The sequence below is a fragment of the Vipera ursinii genome (assembly GCF_947247035.1).
Source record: "Vipera ursinii genome assembly, chromosome: 3".
NCBI classification, from domain to species: Eukaryota; Metazoa; Chordata; class Lepidosauria; order Squamata; family Viperidae; genus Vipera; species Vipera ursinii.
The window spans coordinates 103,394,077-103,416,051 of record NC_139516.1 but is presented as its reverse complement, the minus strand read 5'-3'; the positions used below and the strand labels follow the sequence as shown (position 1 = coordinate 103,416,051).

The window sequence follows — 21,975 nt, the reverse complement described above, 5'->3', positions numbered from 1 at the left end:
GCATTGGTCAAAACATTTAGTGAATCTGTTTAAATCTTAGGTGCATAATAATCATCGTGGCTTCCTTTCTTCCCTTGACTTCCTCATTCTTTTCTCTATAGAGATGTGTGTACAGGTAATCCTCCAGGTACAAGTGTTTATTCTGCGAGTTTTCACAAAAATGAATTAATTCAGAAAGGGTACTACTTACATTAGAAATTCAAAACTGCAACTAAAAACAGGCCTCTGTAGCTGAAATCAACTGTGACTTGATTTCAGTCTCTACTGCAGTGGAGGCCATTTTTATCTCTGTGACTTGCCTGGGCCATTCGGACTAAGAAAAGCCGGAATGGTGTTTTTGTTTTGTTTTTTGTTTCTGGTCACATAGCCAAACAAATGCTGAACTGGCAAAAGTTTTTGCTTTTACTGCAATCTGCTACTGCCTGGGCTCGAGTGCTACAATTACTTCTGTAAGTATTTTAAAATATTTTTTTGTTAAATCTATAGTTTGCAAACACAATAGTTTATGAAGTACAGTACTTAAAAAGCAGAGCAGTTCCCAAACTGCTTGCAAACTGTTTACAAGCAGTTTGGGAACTGCTCTGCTTTTTAAGCACTGTACTTTGCAAACTATTGTGCTTGCAAACTATTGAGTTTTATTTTTGAAATTAGGATATATTACTGTAGTTTCTAGGTTTTAAATTTAAATTGCCTCCAGAAGTTGTGGGTGCCCCATCACTGGAAGCTTTAAAGAAGAGACTGGATAACTATTTATCAGAAATACTCTCTTGTGAGAGCAGTGGATTAGACTAGCTGACCTCAAGGTCCCTTCCATCTCTGTTACTATTGCAAACCGAGAGTTTTGCAAATCCCTCCCACATCTCCCTCTGGGTGTCTGGCTGGCTCTTAAGCTAGTGGTTTTTATTAAAGCAACAGTCCAACCCCCTCTCTGGGCAGCTGAAGACACTTGAGCTGGCTAGCAGCAGTTGTTGGTTGTTTTTTTTAAATAACTGTTGGCTTGCAAACCCTGCTTGGAGGCAATTTAGTTCCTGAACCAGCTCACTAGAAATAGCTGATTGGCAGCTGGTGGGAAACCCTCCCAGTTCAGTTAACATGGTAGCTTTCAGAGGAAATAGTAAGTCAGATCTTCTTTCATTTAATAACACATTTGATTTAATTAATAAATTTGATTTTAAAAATTTGTAAAATTAAGTCTGATTCATTTGATGAGGAGGTGTTTTTTTTTATTTCCGAGCCTAATGGCCAGGCTCCATTATGTTTGTACCTTGGGGACTACCTTCATATGCATGTGAAAATACAGCTTGATGCATTAGAACTGCTGACTTTGTAGCAGAAACTGCAGATAACGATGAGAAAACTTCATTAATCACAATTAAACCAATGGTTTGAATTCTAATTATAACTACAACATAATCTAATGTAAATGTGAGTTGGGCTCTGCCTTTTGGTTACTCAGAAAGCAGCAATAGCTGCCCAATACTTCTAATGTATTACCACTTTATCATAAATATACTCATTCAAATGTCAAAAACTTTCATAAAACATAATAGGAAAATCTAAGTTAGGTCCATAAACATTAACTTTAGCTAGTATAGTCTCTATTTTAGCACATAAAATTAAATAACACCCATTTACATCAGCAATATAATCTGTTGTACATCAGTTGAAAATACTTTGCGTTTCCTAATATACAGTATACTTTGAGTTCCCTAGTATATGAATAATATATTCACTGTTTTTAAATTTTATTATAATTAGTATTATTTATTATAAAAATTATAGATAACAGGCACATAAATTGCTCAGATTTTGAAAGAATGGTTTATAAGTCCAATAAACAGACCCAGCTATGACCAAGTCCTGATTTTTGACCAGGCTAATCAGTAGTAAGAAGTCTTTCTTAGTTTTTATTACAATATTATTAATTCATAATTTCTCTATAGATAATTCTGTTATAGTTTGGTGTGTGTTCAGCTGGTTATGGCCATAATGAAGTAATCTGAACTGAAATAACTTTTGTATTTTTAAAAAATATAAAATTCTGAGGGAGATGGGCGATTAAGAAATATAAAATATAAAATACATCAGCTTCTGTTCAAATATTAAACTTCTTCTGTCTCCTTTTTTGCAGAGAATGGATATCACTTTATCTCATATGAGGGGAAAAATCAACAAAGCGCAGTCAGCTTTGCCACTTTTTACCTGTCTTCATGTTAAACCTGATGTGTCAGAACTGATGTTTGCAGGTCAGTGTTCTCACTATCTGGGTTAAGTCAACCTTGCTATTTATTTATTTAAGACCATCCTATTCAAGAATGAATATGGGTGACTTATAAAAGAAACAGTTGTAGACAGGAAAAAAAAACATGAATGTCCAGGCAAGACAAATTACCCAAAACACACCCATCAGGGGCTCAACAATCACCATACTTCAGAGCTTGGAAGAAGAATCTCAGTTTTTTTAAAAAGAAAATACAACTTTTATTGATTTTTTAATTTTACATCCAGCTATTTATGAAGCAATACGGTGGGAGGCACAGGGAGGCACAGTTCTTCAGTGGTTCTCCTCCTACCTTCTGGGACGTTCGCAGTCGGTGTTGGCAGGGGGGCAGAGGTCGACCTTGAGGCCTCTCGTTTGTGGAGTTCCTCAGGGATCGGTCCTCTCGCCCTCCTGTTCAACATCTATATGAAGCCTCTGGGTGAGATCCGGGTCTGGATGGGGAGGAACAGGCTTCAGCTCAACCCTGACAAAACTGAGTGGCTGTGCGTGCCGGCATCTCAGGAAATTCAGATTATTCCATCTCTTACTATGGGGGGGTGAGTTATTACCCCCCGTAGATAGGGCTCGCAACTTGGGGGTCCTCCTAGATTCACAGCTCTCCTTAGAAGATCATATAGGAGCTGTGACTAGGGGGGCCTTCGCCCAGGTTCGCCTGATGCGCCAGCTGCGGCCCTATCTGGACCGGGATGCCTTGCGTACAGTCACTCATGCGCTTGTGACCTCTCATTTGGACTACTGCAATGCTCTCTACATGGGGCTGCCCTTGAGGACCACTCGGAGGCTTCAACTGGTGCAGAATGCAGCTGCGCGAGTGGTGTTGGGGGTCTCCTGATACTCCCATGTTACACCTCTGCTCCGCGAGCTGCATTGGCTGCCAGTTGCCCTCCGGGTGAGATTCAAGGTGCTGGTAATGACCTATAAAGCCCTACATGGCATGGGTCCGGACTACCTATGGCAGCACCTGCTGCCAGCGTCAACTTCCCTCCGTCCAGTGCGCTCCCACAGAGTGGGCCTCCTCAGGGTGCCTCCAATCAGAGAATGTCGATTGGTGGCCCCCAGGGGGAGGGCTTTCTCTGTGGGCGCGCCAGACCTATGGAACCGCTTGCCAGTTGAGCTCCAGATGGCCCCCGACCTTCGCTCCTTCTGACGCGATCTAAAAACCTATTTATTTCAACAATCCGGCCTGGTCTGATGGGGTTGGGGTTTGGGGTTGGGTTTTAGCATAATTTTAATTATTGTATTATACTGGGCATAATTATTTAATTCTTTTTTAACTTTTGTATTTTGTATTTTGATATTTATTGCCCTGTACACCGCCCTGAGTCCTTCGGGAGAAAGGCGGTATAAAAATTTAATAAATAAATAAATAAATAACAAAATCATTTGTAGATAGCTCAAGTTACGTCAACAAAAAATCCCTCTCAGATTCCCTTAGTTATGATACCATAATCAAATTGATCAAATTAATACATTTCTAATTGTGACACAATCAATTAGAACAATTTTCAATATATTTTCACTTATACATATCCATGTCCTGTTTTTGAATTTTACCTAATTGCAATAGAATGTTCCAAAGTACCCTGCAATATATAGAGGAAAACTTAATTTTCAGGTAGCCCCCATTTCCCCCATTTCATTATATAGTAATTATTCTGTCTAAAATACATACATTGTTCATTTCAGTGCATTCTTATTTTATACAAGTATATTCTGTTGTTCATCTTAATAGTTCACCAATTATTGAAGAAATATCTTTTGTTGTATCCTTCCAAATTCTATAATATAAATCAATTCTAATAGCTAACTTTCCTTTCCCTTGGAAGTCTAAAAGTTAAATATAAAATCAGTTTATATCTTTTAAAGATTCTCCTTAGCCCATTAAGAGAAATTTTAAGCTCTATCATTACAACAAATGTATTCTATTTATCATCTTAATAGTTCATCAATTATTAAAATAATATAGTTTATTATATCATTCTAAATTCTATAATATAATTCAGTTATGTTCTGATAGCTAATTTTGCTTTCCCTTAAAAATCTAAAACCTAAGTATAGAATCAGTTTATATCTTTTGAAGATTCCTCTTAGCCCATTAAAAGAAATTTTAAGCTCTATCATTACAAGTCCCAACAAAAAGACAAATCCAATTTTTTAAATCTAACTCTCGCCTTCTTTTTGTGCCAATCAGGCTTCCATATCAGTGCCTTTAGATTCTCAAATGTGTTTCCCTTTCTTCCTACACACATTGTTTGAATCCAGGGAGACCATCCAATTGTCAGTTTTGCAAAGAAAGTGTCCCCTTTGTAATCATTGAGATGTTGCTTTAATAGATCAATTCTCAATGTTTCGTATGGTATAGTTGTCATTAGTTCAGTCTGGTCTTCTTCTTCTTCCAATTCCATATGACTTAGGTAAGAGGTGATGACCGGTGTTATAGTTATTATTTGGTTGGCTAGGTTCTCAACCTACTGTATTTGAAAGCCTTTGGTATCTTCCATCTTGGTGTTGCTTTCTTCGGCTTCTATTGTTTTTTGAATTGTAGGTTTTATAGTTAAAATTGAGATTTGGGCATCAAGGTTCTCAATAGATTGTATTTGTTGTTCTTTAGGGTCTCCTATTGATGTTAATTTCCTCTTCTATTTGTTTTTGGATTGTCAATTCCTCATTTAAAGTCAAAGTTTCATTTGGTAGATTTAAGCTGTCAGATTTATCTTGCAGTCTGGCTTTCATTTGCTCAGCCATTGCCAGGATTGTTTCAAATATCAGTTTGTAGTTAAGTGGTGGGTTATAATCCTCCATTTCTTTGATGTTTACAAATAGGTCTTTCGTGGAGGCTTTTAAAATCAGTGAGTGAGTCAGTGAGTGTCCACCTCCACTATTCCTAGAGATTGTTTTCGGTGCCAGGTGTTCCCAATTCTTTTCTTTAAAGATAGTGTCAAGGACAAATCTGTGTTTTAGCCAGCTCTCACAAGAAAGAAAAGGTTTACTTGCTATACCAGGTTTCGCCTCAAGATGTCATCAATAGCATATAAAATAAGATGTAAAATCTTTTTCCAGACTGATGTGAGGCTTTTATCCAATTAATCCATTTTTTTCTTTTCATCTTCTTTCACAGCTTCAGCAGAAAATAGGGCAATAGGTCCCCGCAGAAATAAAAGCTTTCTAATAGCCCAGGAATTCCATAGGTACAAATAAGGTTGCTTAATTTTTTAACATAATCATTTGGTTTCTTTTGAGGCTTTAAATTTTTTGTTCCCCAAGTAAGCAGTTGCTGATCTTTCAAAAGAGGAGATTTTCAAAAAGGCCCCACAGGAAAGTAGTTAGGGGAATAAGAAAGGTACGGTCTCACCCAGATCCTCCAGATTACTTCATTGTGCTTGATAGTGCTTTTGGCTTTCAGCAGAGAACAGCTTAATGATCGGCCATCTTAATGGCCGATCTGTTCTTCTTTGGGCCAGAGGAGCTGCTCTGGATCAAACGGAGGTTTGCCGCCCTTCTGAGATCACAAGGAGAGCCTCCTCAAGGTGGTTGCCCCTGCAGGGCAAATTTCTACCCTTTAAAGGGTCCTCCAAGGAAGAAAGAACGGACGGCGGGGAGAAGGCTCTTCTTGCACGGCCGCTGGTGCCACGCGCACAAACCGGAAGCCAAGGATCTCAGTTTTAAGGACTTCTAGAATCTCATTTTTTGAGGGAGGTACATGTATCTTTAGAGAGATGCTATTCCAGACGGAAGCCACAGCAGCCGAGAAGTTGGGTGTGTATGTTGGGTCCTAATAGATGGTACTGTTTAATATATAGTATTTAAGTAACATACCAACCCCCTTCATGGATTACTGCCTTGTCGTGGTGAAGGGGCTTGCATAATTCAATGAAGGTATGAGCTATGCCATGCAGGGCCACCCAAGACGGACAGGTTATAGCAGAGAGTTCTGACAAAACGTGATCCACTGGAGAAGGAAATGGCAACCCACTCCAGTTTCTTTGCCATGAAAACCCTATGGACAGTACCAAAAGGCAAAACAATATGACGCTGGAAGATGAGCCCCTCAGGTCGGAAGGTGTCCAATATGCTACTGGGGAAGAGCAGAGGACTAGTACTAGTAGCGCCAGAAAGAATGAAGCGACTGGGCCAAAGCCGAAGGGACGCTCAGCTGTGGATGTATCTGGTGGTGAAAGGAAAATCCAATGCTGTAAAGATTTTTTCTCCATAGGAACCTGGAATGTAAGATCCATGAATCAAGGCAAGCTGGATGTGGTCAAACAAGAGATGACAAGACTGAACATCGACATCTTAGGAATCAGCGAACTAAAATGGACAGGAATGGGTGAATTTAATTCAGATGATCATCAGGTATACTACTGCGGGCAAGAATCCCTCAGAAGAAATGGAGTAGCCTTCATAGTCAATAAAAGAGTAGGAAAAGCAATACTGGGATACAATCCCCAAAATGACAGAATGATCTCAGTTTGAATCAAAGGCAAACCATTCACAGTAGTCCAAGTCTATGCCCCAACCACAGGTGCTGAAAAGGATGAAATTGATCGGTTCTTTGAAGCCCTACAGCACCTTATAGAACTAACACCAAAAAATGATGTCCTTATCATCATGGGGGATTGGAGTGCTAAAGTAGGAAACCAAAAGATAACCAGAATAACAGGCAAGTTTGGCCTTGGAGTACAAAATGAAGCAGGTCACAGGCTGATAGAATTTTGTCAAGAGAATATGATGGTCATAGCAAACACTCTTCCAGCAACACAAGAGACAGCTCTACACATGGACATCACCAGAGGGTCAACACAGAAATCAGATTGACTATGTGCTCTGCAGCCAAAGATGGAGAAGCTCTATACAGTCAGTAAAAACAAGACCAGGAGCTGACTGTGGCTCAGACCATGATCTTCTCATTGCAAAGTTTAGGCTTCAACTGAAGAAAGTAGGGAAAAGCACTAGGCCACTCAGGTATGAATTAAATCATATCCCTGTTGAATATACAGTAGAGGTGACAAATAGATTTAAGGAACTAGATCTGATAGACAGAGTGCCTGAAGAACTATGGACAGAGGTTTGCAACATTGTAAAAGAGGTAGCAACTATAACCATCCCAAAGAAAAAGAAATGCAAGAAAGCAAAATGGCTGTTTGAGGAAGCTTTGCAAATAGCTGAGGAAAGGAGGGAAGCAAAAGGCAAGGGAGAAAAAGAAAGATACACCCAATTGAATGCAGAATTCCAGAGAATAGCTAGAAGAGATAAGAATGCCTTCTTAAATGAACAGTGCAAAGAAATAGAAGAAAACAATAGAATAGGGAGGACCAGAGATCTCTTCAAGAAAATTGGAGAGATGAAGGGAACGTTTAATGCAAAAATGAGCATGATAAAGGACCAGAATGGCAGGGACCTAACAGAGGCAGAAGAGATAAGAAGAGGTGGCAAAATTACACAGAAGAACTATATAGGAATGAGCTTAACGTCCCTGATAACAACGATGAGGTGGTCACTGACCTCGAGCCAGACATCCTAGAATGTGAAGTGAAATGGGCCTTAGAAAAACTGAGCAACAACAAAGCTAGTGGAGGTGACAGTATTCCAGTTGAGCTATTCAAAATCTTAAAAGACGATGCAGTAAAAGTGCTACACTCAATTTTCCAGCAAATCTGGAAAACTCAACAGTGGCCACAGGATTGGAAAAGATCAGTTTACATTCCAATTCCAAAGAAAGGGAGTGCTAAAGAATGTTCAAACTATTGCACCATTGCACTCATTTCACATGCTAGTAAAGTTATGCTTAAAATCTTACAAGCTAGACTCCAGCAATATGTGGATCGAGAACTACCAGAAGTACAGGCAGGATTTCGAAGAGGCAAAGGAACTAAAGATCAAATTGCCAACATACGCTGTATCATGGAGAAAGCTAGGGAGTTCCAGAAAAACATCTACTTCTGCTTCATTGACTCTGCTAAAGCCTTTGATTGTGTGGATCACAACAAACTGTGGCAAGTTCTTAAAGAGATGGGAGTACCAGACCATCTTATTTGTCTCTTGAGAAACCTATATGTGGGTCAAGAAGCAACAGTGAGAACTGGACACCGAACCACTGATTGGTTCAAAATTGGGAAATGAGTCTGGCAAGGCTGTGTACTGTCGCCCTGCCTATTTAACTTATATGCAGAGCACATCAAGAGAAAGGCAGGGCTAGATGAATCAAAAATTGGAATTAAGATTGGTGGGAGAAATATCAACAACCTAAGATATGCAGATGCTACCACTCTAATGCCAGAAACTGAAGAAGAACTAAAGAGCCTCTTGTTGCGAGTGAAGAAGGAAAGTGCAAAAGTTGGCTTGAAACTTAACATTAAGAAAACCAAGATCATGGCATCTGGCCCTCTCAATTCCTGGCAAATAGATGGGGAAGAAATGGAGGTAGTGACAGATTTTATTTTCCTGGGCTCCAAGATCACCACAGATGGGGACTGCACCCAAGAAACACTTGTTCCTGGGGAGAAAATCCATGGCAAATCTAGAGAGCACACTAAAAAGCAGAGACATCACCCTGTCAACAAAAGTGTGTATAGTCAAGGCTATGGTCTTTCCAGTTGTAATGTATGGCTGTGAAAGTTGGACCGTAAGAAAGGCTGAGCGCCAAAGAGTTGAGGCATTTGAACTATAGTGCTGGAGAAGACTCCTGCGAGTCCCTTGGACTGCAAGGCGTTCAAACTGGTCAGTCCTACAGGAGATCAACTCTGACTGCTCTTTAGAAGGCCAGATCCTGAAGTTGAAACTCAAATACTTTGGCCACATAATGAGAAGGAAGGACTCACTGGAGAAGAGCCTAATACTGGGAAAGATTGAGGGCAACAGAAGAAGGGGACGACAAAGAATGAGGTGGCTGGATGGAGTCACTGAAGCAGTAGGCGTGAGCTTAAATGGACTCCAGAAGATGGTAGAGGACAGAAAGGCCTGGAGGAACGTTGTCCATGGGGTCGCGATGGGTTGGACACAACTTCGCAGCTAACAACAACATACCAACAATGTATGTCTGACAAGATAATCAGAAACCATGGAAGATGAGCCTCAGATAACATGGCCTTATTTATATTTATTTATATTTATATATTTTTTAAACAAGTTTTATTGGTTTTTCAGTTAAAATCTACATATTTAGTAAGCATCATGATGACTGGGTAATCAGAGATCCAGTAACAGAGTTTTCAGTACATAATTCAGGTTACATTATCAAAACATCCTTCTCAATTTCTCTTAACATTTCATACAACCGGTTTAAACTAATAAATTTCTAGAAATAGCATGGTCAGTTGAAAAATTTGACAATTCAGTTTCATTGAAATATATCTACAGTATGTCCTGTTATTAAAGTTTGCCTAATTTTAATTTTAATTATATTATTCAAATTAAGCCTTTAACATCCCAAATAATATTCACAACCCAAATTTCCCTTATTTTATTACAGCAAAAACTATAGCATGTAATATGTACACAGTGCGAGTAGCTATGTTCTACCTAATAAACATTGTCTGTTTCACATCCTAATACATCACATGTTACTGACAGGACCACAGCCTATGTTCAGCAATCTACAACTACACAACCAGATTCTGTTTTAAATTTTAGCTAATTCTTAATTCTTAAATAGAATAATCAAACGTCTTTTAACATGAAACGTGGGATCTATAAACCAAATTTCCATTATGTCAGTGCACAAATTATAATGTCTAAAATAAACTGATACTTTTCCATTTTGTAATAATTATAAATAGTCCTTGGTGGAGGCTATTTTTCAAACAAAAATCAGTAAGAGTCCACCTCCACAAGTCTAAGCCAAATTCATCTCCAGCTATTTCAGGTTTTTGTCTTAATGCTGAGGTCAGTCCAAAATGTAAGCAAGCTTGTTTGCCAATAGTATTCACTAGATATCCCCAGAGTACTTCAAATCCTTTTCAGACAGTATCTTTTTATTTCTTTTTTTGTCCCCTTTTTTAGACTAATAGGTAGAATAGTCCATTTCTGTAAATATTGGAACTTTGGGCCAAAAGTAAGGAGGCTGGGGAAAAAATCCCTTCCCTCTCTCCTTGCAGGGGGGAAGCAAATTCAAGAAGCTTTTGGCAGAGAAAGTAGACAATTAGGAAAACAAGAAGGCAATTCTCATCCAGTTTTCAAGTGCTTTCAAGTGCTTTGTTGTGCTTTTGGCTTTGGCAGGAAATGGCTAAATGATGGGCCATGGGAGTGGCCGATCCTTTCTTCTTCGGTTCGGAGAGTAGCTCCAAGCCGACGGGAGGGCCACCGCCCTTCTACTGCTGACTGGAGAGACCTCTCCCCCGCTCATCGCCCCTCCAGGGCGACTTTCGAACCCTTTACAGGCCCCCCCCAATGAAGAAATCCAGGTGACGGGAAGAATTGCAGTTGTTAAAATGAATGTTCTACCAAAGTTTCTCTTTTTGTTTCAAATGATACCTATATTGAAAAAGGATGCCAACCTTGATCAATGGCAGAAGGGTATTAACAAATTTATCTGGGCGGGGAAAAAACCAAGAGTTAAATTTAAGATTCTACAAGATGCCAGGGAAAGAGGGGGACTCAAGGCGCCGAATTTGAAATTGTACTATGATGCGGTTGCCTTGACCTGGATTAGTGATTGGCTTAATATAACTAACAAGAGAATACTTCATCTTGAGGGATGGGATTTGGTATATGGATGGCATGCATATTTGCTTTACAATAAGAAGGTGGACAGGGTTTTTAAATCCCATATTCTTAGAAGTGCTTTATTGCGTGTCTGGAAAAAGTATTATTATAAGTTAAATTATAAAATACCGATTTGGGGAATTCCTGGACACGCGATAGAGGGCGTATCTATGGAAGTGAGTATGGATATGGTTTCTTATAAGGAATTACTTAGATTGCAAGGGAATGATTGGCAACTTAAACCATTAGAGGAGTTAAGACAAGAAAACATAAGTTACTCTTGGTTTCAATATACCCAATTGAAAGCTAGGTGGAAGTCAGATCAAAAGGTTGGCATCACAATTATAGATCAAAATTTAGTAAAGCAAATTAGAGATTTAAATTGTGCACATATAAAGAGGATATATAATGCTTTAATTGAATTGGATTCGGAAACGGAACTGGTTAAAGACTGCATGATAAAGTGGGCACAAAATATCCAGGAACCAATTTCGTTGGACACCTGGGAGATAATTTGGGTCAGAAATGTTAAATTTACTCAGGCTCAAAATTTAAGAGAAATTTTTTATAAAGAAGTTGTCCAACATGTATCCTAATTTACAGTCTAAATGTTGGAGGTGTGGTAGTTTAGAAGCTACCTATTTTCATATGTGGTGGACTTGTAGAAATATAAAAACTTTCTGGATTAAAATTTGGTGGAACATTCAAAAGATTTTTAAGAGAAAGATAAAGTTTTCTCCACAATTGTTTCTATTGGGTATTGTTGTAGATTGTGATGTTAAAGAAACTAAGTTGATGTTGAATATGATAACAGCAGCACGGTTACTGGTGGGACAATATTAGAAGAAGGATAGTTTGCCTACTATAGAAGAATAGGTGTTTAAAGTTTCGAATCTTGCAGAAATGTCTAAGATTTCTGCTTATTTGAAAGATCATTCACAGGAAAGATATATTTCAGTTTGGAGGAGATGGATGAATTATATTCAGAACAAATATGGCACTAAAAAGTTCCATTTAGCTTATGAGTAGATTTTAGTGGGATATTGTTATTGGCACGTTGTTTGTAGTTATATTAAAAGGGAGTTAAAGCACATTATGAATTTGGTTAATTGTATATTATGCATAATTTTTATTTAGAATATGATTATTGTAACTATAATCCTGTATTTAGCTCTGGGAAGTGGGGGGGGGGAAGTGGGCGGGTTTGGGGTGGGAGGGATTTGGGGATGTATTGTAAAATTTTGTTTTTGTAAAACTCTTTAATAAAAAAAAGAAATCCAGGTGACACAAGGAGTCTGGGAGCACCAAAAGTCCGGAACCGGAAACCCTATTTACATATTTATATCTTGAATTGGTTCTAGAAACCCACTGGCTACTAGTGCAACTTGGGCAGGAATGGTAATCACACAAGCTTATGCTGATCACTTCCTGTGTGGTTTCCAGATGATTTTCAAGGTCACATGGGGCACATTGCATGATATGATGAGGATATGAGTAACCAAATGCAGGGCCTCTTAATGCAGGAATGGACACAACTGACACACAGTATGGAATGTTTGGTGGAATCACTGGCTAAACTAGAGGGGGGAATAAAAAGGTGTTCCAGCTTGGAGTCACTCCGTGGGAGGAAGCAGCAGAGGCCAGACTACTGAAGCCTTTATCTGCTGGTTCCCAAGAAAATACAAGTCTGGCAAGATTCTTGTAACTAGGTGATCAAGATGAACAATAAAGAGACTACTTTGACCTATTCACAAAGCTGGTCTAGTTTGTTGCACAGATGACTTCTACATCTGCCACCTTCTGTTGATCCAAGATGATTCCCAGGTTGCACCCCATTTTGAATAAGGAAGGGTAGCCTGTTCCATAACTAAAGATAAATTGTCCTCAGATATACAGCCCCTCAAAATCCACTTAGTCTGTTTCTGCTTATCCAAACCTGGACAGCCTCCAAGGACCATGACAGGACATCGACACTGGCAAAGAGTCAAATTGTATATAACTGGGAATCATCAGTACATTGATGATCTTATGTGGTAGCTTCATAGAAAGGAAGGTAAAGAAATTTGAATCACAAAACATAGGAAAATAAAAGAAACACCATAAAGCTTGATTTTTAGTGTCTCCACCCCAAAAAGAAGAAATTAAAATGACAAAGAACTAGAATTAAAAGACAGATGGAGAAAAAGACTTTGAGACAAAAAGTGATGTTTTTGGTCTGGACTGATTGAAAGAACTGGTGCTTTTTTGATGGCTGTATCAGTATACTACTATTTTTAGTCTGTCTCAGACACATAAAAGTCACACAGTGAGACTTCTTTAGGTAATAATTATGAATCAGGTATGTTCTCTGTGTTTTACTCATGATGTAAATAAACTAGCATAAACTTGCACTTGATGCTAAAAAACGTTCTGCTTCCTTTGTGCGTGTGCTGCATATAGGTAAGTAAGTAAGTTTAGGGAGCCGTGGTGGTGCTGTGGTTAAAACATAGTATTGCAGGCTAATTCTGGTGACTGCTAGTAGTTCGATTTTTACTGGCTGAAGGTTGACTCAGCCTTCCATCCTCCCAAGGTTGGTAAAATGATGACCCAGATTGTTGGGGGCAATATGCTGACTCTGTAAACTGCTTAGAGAGGGCTCCAAAGCATTATGAAGCGGTATATAACTCTAAGTGCTATAGTTCAAACAAAACAATCCATGCTACATGTAGACTATATGAAATAGAATGACTGATAGGTTTCTTTCAGAGAAAATTCATGTAAATTCCAGGAGTTGGAGGTGAGTGGGAATGATGATTTTTATTAATACAATAATATTGTATTACATTTCTGTTAATAAAGTCACTGAACTGGTAGAATTGCTTGATATTTGTTGTCTACTGTGTATTAGGGAGCTTAGTATGAATTTCAACTTTGTGATGCTGCAATTGATCGGTGGGACTTAGTTCACTGTGGGTTGGTTCCCAGCTCTATTTTTATTTTTTTCATCATGGACCAATTTATTTATGGTATAGATCAAAGTTCTGTATACAAACAAACACATAACCGAAACCGCAATGTTAAATTAGTAAAAAAGATAACTAATATCTCTCCACACCAAAACAGGCAAATCCATATACTACCCAAACTCTCGTGTCAGTTTGACACTTTATAATCTTCAGTTGTGCAAAATGCTGCATCATAGAGCAAAAGTTGTCAGCTGGAACCAAGATCTTTCTTGACCCAAACTATTGCAATAAATAAATCACATGGTATATTCATGTAATCACAACAGATGAGTTCTCCTTGAGGGAAATTTGACTATATTAGTTTACATGTTCATATATGTATATTGGGAGGAGAAAGATGTGAGAAAAATCAGAAGTCTGAACCAGTGGCAAACTTCTGTTTCTAAGCACTGCCTTTGTAGTAGTGTCTGTTCTAACCATTGTTTACTGCTGCTTTTAGATTGGGTGGAGTTCAGTCCCTATGAGATTGGAATGGCTAAATATGGGACCTTTATGACTCCCAATCTGTTTGGCAGCAAGTTTTTTATGGGCACAGTAGTGAAAAACTACAAAGAGAACCCTCTGCATTTCTTAATGGGTAAGTACTAGATTAAATAATCTCAGAAAGTAAGTAATGTCCAAACATTATTCTTTTTTTTAAAAATAGTAGCTTTGTTTTCTGAAAAACCAAGAACAAAGTGATAAAAACTTTCTAGCAAATATAGTGTAATGGCAATAATAATGTACACCTTTTATTTATTTTGTATGGTGGTTCCTTAAATTATATATAATTCTTTTAACAAATTCTACTGGACAGATTCAGTTGGATAAGCCCAGGTTTTCACCACATTGTTGAAAGTGCCTTAAAGGCTTAGAAACAAAGCTTGTCAATAAGAACCAAGCTAAGCTTCCAGTTGCTTTTTTTTACTGTGTGGTATTACAGAATTTTAGAAGATTCAAACATGTCAGAATTATAGCAAAAATAATCATCTATATCACTCCTAGGAATGTTTGGTATGGGCAAAAAAAAAGATCTGATTGACTTTTTTCTTCATATAGTAGAACATATAATACCATCACTGTATCAGATCTAGAAAATATATATTTCTCTGCTACCATCTAATGTTATAGACCTTTACAGCCCAAATATGGTAGCTTAACACAGAGTTAAAGTATGTGTGAATTGTTCTTGACTTTTCTAGTCCTATGAGTGAATCTTACAGTTTAACTGTAACTGGTTTTACAGTCAGATGGACAGAAAGTTTCTATCCAGTGTAAGGCTTCATAGTTTGTGTTCCGTTCCTCTTCACTCTGTTCTTGAGATTCCTTTTACAGTAGTGTAATAATAGTTATTTTTAAGAAATACTATAAGTTTGTATTTTAATATCTGACATTGAAAATTAATAAAGATATTAAAAGGATAAAATATCAGTCACCAATATACATAAAATATTTTACTTGTTTCAGGTATATGGGGAAGTGCATTTGCTATACTGATCAACAGAGTGCTTGGGGTTTCTAATAGCCACAATAAAGGACCCACAATGGAAGAAGAACTAGGTATTGTAATAAAAGTTGGATCATGTGTCTATGTTGATATTTCTGTTTAAAATAATTAAATAATAAATAATTAAAATTTAATTTAAATAATTAAATTAAAGTTGGCATGCTGAAAAGCAAAGCCCTAGCGTCCAAGATCATCTATTTCCCAGGTCACCTTTTAGTTCCAAAGTAAGCAATAATCTACAGTGTAAGTGCTTTGTTTGGAAATGTCCTACCTGAAGACTAAAAAAGAGAAAAGTAAGTAGCTGGTATGGAATACCAGTACTGCACCTTGACCTCCAGGGTTGGAATCTAGAGGTGATGGAGATGGTTACATGTTAAAGAAGTAATTTGTAACTGTCCATCTCTCCCATGACAGTCAGATTGTCAATGCTAAGTTTTGCAGCTAGGTAGAAAGAATATTCACTTTTCAGTTAGAAAGGCTTGGGATTCCTGTGCCAGTTTTAAAAGTAGTTTAGACAAATTCATGGACTTTAGTAATTATGGCTATTATAGCAGTGGCTCAGTGGGTTAGGATGCTGAGCTTGTTGATCAGAAGATCGGCAGTTTGGCGGGTCGAATCCCGAGTGCCGCATAGCAGAGTGAGCGCCTGTTACTCGTCCCAGCTTCTGCCAACCTAGCAGTTTGAAAGCACGTAAAAATGTAAGTAGAAAAATAGGGACCACTACAGTGGGAAGGTAACAGCCTTCCGTGCGCCTTTGGCGTCTAGTCATGCTGGCCACATGACCACAGAGTCGTCCTTGGAGAAACACTGGCTCTTCAGCTTTGAAACAGAGATGAGCACCAGCCCCTAGAGTTGGAAATGACTAGCACGCATGTGCAGGGGAACCTTTACCTTTACCTTTTTATAGCTATAAGCAGCTTGGATGCCCATGTTTCTTCCAATAGTATGGAATATCATTAGATTTAGATTTAGATTTTATTAGATTTATATACCGCCCTTTTCCCGTAGGATTCAGGGCAGTTTACAAGGTGTTTAAAACATCAATACAAAAATTAAAAAAACAATTAAAAATGATTAAATTCAGTCCCTGAAGTAGAAATATAAAAACCCCAATTAAAACTCTCAGCCTGGGCCGGAAAGCTCAAAGAGCCAGGTCTTCAGGTCCCGGTGAAATGAGCGAAGGTCGGGGGCAGTCCTAAGCTCCACGGGCAGCTGGTTCCAAAGGGCAGGCGCACCCACAGAGAAGGCCCTCCCCCTGGGTGTTATCTGCCGGCAGTCTTTTACCGGCGGCACCCTAAGAAGGCCCTCCCTGTGGGAGCGCACAGGACAAAGGGAACTTGATGCTGGCAGCAGGTGTTCCCTCAAATATCCCGGACCCAAGCCATTAAGGGCTTTATAGGTCATCACCAGCACCTTGAATCTAACCCAGAGGGCAAACGGAAGTCAATGCAGCTCGCGGAGTAGAGGTGTTACATGGGAGTATCGGGAAACCCCCATCACAACTCGCGCAGCTGCATTCTGCACCACCTGAAGCCTCCGAGTGGTCCTCAAGGGCAGCCCCATGTAGAGAGCATTGCAGTAGTCTAACCGGGAGGTCACCAGTGCATGAGTGACTGCGTAGGGCATCTTGGTCCAGGTAGGGTCGCAACTGATGCACCAGGCGAACCTGGGCAAAAGCCCCTCTGGTCACGGCTCCTATGTGGTCTTCAAAACTGAGCCGTGAATCCAGCAGGACGCCCAAGTTGCGAGCCCTATCAACAGGGGGTAACACCCTACCCCCCCATCGTTAACGATGGAATAGATTGGAAAGAATGTTGCTTTTATGTCTTGTGTTGGAGTTTGTCTGAGGCACCTGGCTATATATTTAGTAAGAACGATGCTTGATTAGTGGAACTCTTAATATCCTGAATTTTATTGTCCTGTTTATTCATGTCTATCCATTCTGTTAGGGATAAAAACTTCATGTCGCTTATTTCCCCCTGCAGCTAATTTTAGGGACTGTTATTTGTCTCCCTCATGAACTAAAGAACAAGTGAAGAATAATCAAACAGAAAGATAAAATTGCTCAACAAGATGTTCTTTTTACAAATGACTAGATCCAGAAGTTTAGCCACGTCTCAAGCTTGTTCCAGTCAAAGTATGAGCAATCTTGGGGGGGGGGGGATTGTAACCACTCCTGTAATTCACGTGTGACTCCTTCTGAAGTCCACATGGTCACATATTTTGGAACCCCAGTAATTTATGTTGTTTTATAATTATTACCTAAATAAAATCAGGGCATAATGGAAGCATTCTCCTTAAAAATTATGGAACATAATTTATTATACTGCACCAGTATAGATTGGTAGATGTTTTTTCAACTTCCTAATCTAGGGCTGAGAGAAAATAACTTACCCAAAGTCACCTAGTTTGTTTCAATTCCTGATGAAGAATTAGAATTAGAACATGGGTTTCACCATTCCTGGTTCACCCACCACTCTGGCTGTCTGCATGACATGATGTGACTTTATATAAAAATTGACATATAATTTTAAATGGAAGAATTGCTACAATGGACAAGACCAAAGCATCAAAGATAATACATTTTTGTTTAAAAAACTAAACACTAAATCTATATTAAGGAAAGATGTAAAAGATAAAGGTTCCCCCGCACATGCGTGCTAGTCGTTTCCGACTCTAGGGGCTGGTGCTCATCTCTGTTTCAAAGCCAAAGAGCCAGCGCTTGTCCGAGGACGTCTCCGTGGTCATGTGGCTGGCATGACTAGACGCCAAAGGCGCACGGAACGCTGTTACCTTCCCACCATAGTGGTCCCTATTTTTCTACTTGCATTTTTACGTGTTTTCGAACTGCTAGGTTGGAAAGATGTAGAATATTATGAAAGGTTTTATTTCACTCCAAATAGACCACAAAGATTGCAGGAGATGAGCTGTCTCTGAAAATTTCTTCATTGTAGTAGTCATCCATGTCACTCCTTTATCATAGTTTTCAGCCCTTTGTTTAGTCTGAAGCCCATCATTTTCTTCTCCTTTCCCCCAGGCAGTTGTCAGGCTTTTAAAAGAATATGGGTGAGAAAAATGTATCTATGTACATTTTTGGCTAATATACAGTTCTACATAATCCTATAGGAAATTTCCATCTCTCCTTAGAAGATTAGTAAATAAAATTGGGAGCATCTAAAATAAATGGCTGGTTGGTAGGAACTGCTTGCTTATACTTTAAAATGAGTGAATTTGTACTTCAATCAGAGAACCGTTTGAAATATGCATTATATTCCTGGCTTCTGTAGTGGAGAAATATATAGTTTTTCAAAGGAATTGAGACTTGCTCTCAAATGGATAAAACATTGTTCCAAAAACTAAAAGCATGCTTAATCGTATTGAATTCATTGATATGTTTAACTCTTGTATTATTTTAAAACTAAATCTGTTTCTCTGTTTCCTTTTTAAGTTATTCAGGGATAAGTGGGGTGGGTGGCTTGTTTGGTTGTGATGTGCTCATTCTGTCATGACTCTTTGAATGCCTGATATTTTGTTGTTACAGTACTGTTAGTAAGAAATTCCTTAAATCAGAGTGAATCTTATTGCAGAGTTGAAAAGGAAAACACGTTCATTGGCAGCCAGAAAACCCTGATACTGATCTTCACAGACATGCACTCAAATGGCCATTGTGTGAGAGAATGGCTTTTGTAAAAATCACACGGTCAACTATACTTTTAAGGAAATGATTTACTTGCTTTCCAAAATTCAAACCACTCCCAACTGAACATTTATGTGAGAAATCATCATCATCATAATCATCATCATCATCGATTTTCAATAATAACGCCCCCAGTGAGGCACTACCTTGACGTGGTTGTGGGGCTTTTGTACTCTGAGGAAGATGAGAGCTATGCCAGAGGTTCAACCATACTTGACAGGTCTCATCAGAGGAGTCAGACAAAGAGTGTCTCTCCCATAAAAAAATATGATGAGACGTAAATTTCAGAATGCCATACTGGCTCAGATGTCGCCCAGGTTAACAAGGTCCACACTAGATATTGGTGTTCCTGGATATCTGGTGAAAAATGGGTTACAGGACTCAGGACTGTTGGCTGAGCAACCAGGGCCAGCAGCTGCAAAACTACTGGAAGAAAACATGTTTACCCGTTGCAAATACACAGTGATTGAAAACAAAGAAATAATGATCTGTTATTACAGATCAAGTCCAACAAGAAGAGGATATCTAAAATGAATGCACCAGTTCTGGAAAGAACAAAATCCAGAATCAGAAATAACAGAACAGAGACTAGCAGATCAACGCCGATTTATAATACGAAATAAAGTATTCACAGAAACAGAATTGGACAAACTGCAAAGGTTTACTATCAAAGAAGGAAAAATAGTGAAAACTAAAGGAATAAAGATGCCCCATGAAAATAACATTAAGAGTCTGGATGAGGAAGATTACTACAAATACTTGGGTATCCTTCAAGCTGACAACATCAAGCACACTGAAGTCAAGAAAAAGATTAGAGGTGAATACATCAAGAGAGTGAAGAAGATCTTAAAGTCCAAACTCAATGGAGGAAATACTGTGAAGGCAATCAACACCTGGGTAATTCCAGTCATTAGATACACAGCTGGAATAGTGGACTGGATTCAAGCAGAACTAAAAGCAATGGATACGAAGACCAGAAAAATAATGACAATGAATCATGCCCTTCATCCACACAGTGACATTGACAGACTCTATCTACCAAGGTAAATAGGTGGACATGGAATGCTGCAAATACATCAGATGGTTGAAGAAGAAAAAATGGCTTTGGAAGAATATCTGAAGGACAATGATGAAGATGCATTGAAATTAGTATATCAGGAAGGCTTACTGACTACTGGAGAGACCAAACTGGCCTACAAGAAAGACCAAATGAAGAACAGAATAGAGGCTTGGGAAGACAAAGCACTACATGGCCAGTACATTAAAAAAATAGCTGGGAAAGCAGATAATAACAAGACCTGGCAATGGCTAAGAGCAGGAAAGTTGAAGAAAGAGACTGAGGGACTAATTCTAGCTGCACAAGACCAAGCCTTAAGGACAAATGCATACAAAGTCAAAGTTGAGAAGACAGCAACAGACAGTAAGTGCCGCCTATGCAAAGAAGCTGAAGAAACAGTGGACCACCTGGTAAAGTGCTGCAAGAAGATTGCACAGACTGACTACAAGCAGCAGCATGACAAAGTAGCAACAATGGTGCATTGGAAGATCTGCAAGAAATATCATTTGCCTGTAAGCAAGAACTGGTGGGATCATAAAATAGAGAAAGTCATAGAAAATGATAAAGTTAAACTGCTCTGGGACTTCAGAATTCAAACAGACAAGCACCTGCAACATAACACCCCAGACTTAACAGTTGTTGATAAGAAAGACAAAAAAAGTCTGGATAGTGGATGTGGCAGTGCCTGGAGACAGCAGAATAGACGAGAAAAAACTGGAGAAGATAACAAAATACAAAGACCTACAAATAGAAATAGAAAGACTGTGGCAAAGTCAAGCAAGGGTAGTACCAATAATAATAGGCGCCTTGGGTGCAATCCCAAAACAACTGGAGCACCACTTGAACACCATTGGCATTGACAAATTTGCCATTAGTCAATTGCAAAAGGTGGCCTTACTAGGAACTGCTTCCATCCTGTGACAATATCTATAATACCATCAAACATCATCATCATCATCATAAAAATCCTGAAGAATATGTTAATCTAATTATTTCATACTGAACATAATGTCAGTTTCTTGATAAGAAGCGTAAGATATCCTACACCCTTTGTTTCCCCAAATACAAATATACTTTGGAAATCCATTTCTAAAGAGGAAAAATATTGGAGTAGTCTAGAAATCAGAGCCGTCCATACTAAGATGATTTTTGAAACTACTTGAAATTTTTTTACTATGTCAGACTGTGTTGCATATCATAACCATGAATGAGTCCTAAAGCCAGTTTTCCTCACTTCCTAGCTTCCACGTTTTAGTGCTATTGTAATGAATTTAAAATGCCAAACTGATTTAATATTGGATAACTAGCTGGAACACTTTATAAAAAAGGATTATATCCCAGTACAGTTTGTTACAAGTAGGTTTAATGTAGAAAGAGTCTAGAATTGAAGCATTGTTTCAATTGTTTTAGAGTTGTGTATTTTTTTTCCTCAGCTGCTGTTCTGAGACAGACCCCTAGTTTAACAAAGCTTGTCTATCTCTTCGATCACTGGTTCATTTGATGTAGGGTTTTTTTTTTCTGTATTAGGGCTTTTATGAAGTGCTTAGTTGGTGAGTCCAGTGGGAAATAGTTTGCTCACATTTGAAGATGTAATGATAAATTCCAGTGATGATGTGAGATCCAGCAGTGAGGAACTAGTCTTGTGCCAGTATTGATACTAGGGAGATGATTATAGAATTGGGCCTTGATGTAATTCCAGTGTCATGGTTCCGACAAATGCAGTACTTCAAAGAACTTCAAGGCATTGTT

General features: G+C 38.6%; 1 protein-coding gene across 2 annotated transcripts in view; it reads left to right on the top strand.

Moving 5' to 3' along the window:
• The window catches only part of PLA2G4A (phospholipase A2 group IVA), a 183,711-nt gene that overhangs the window by 97,095 nt on the left and 64,641 nt on the right, over positions 1-21,975 (top strand). For both annotated transcript variants that reach the window (XM_083358695.1, XM_083358696.1), the window contains exons 10-12: positions 2,132-2,246; positions 14,426-14,563; positions 15,433-15,525. In XM_083358695.1, the coding sequence (XP_083214821.1) occupies positions 2,132-2,246; positions 14,426-14,563; positions 15,433-15,525 (346 nt within the window). The remainder of the gene's footprint in view (positions 1-2,131; positions 2,247-14,425; positions 14,564-15,432; positions 15,526-21,975) is intronic.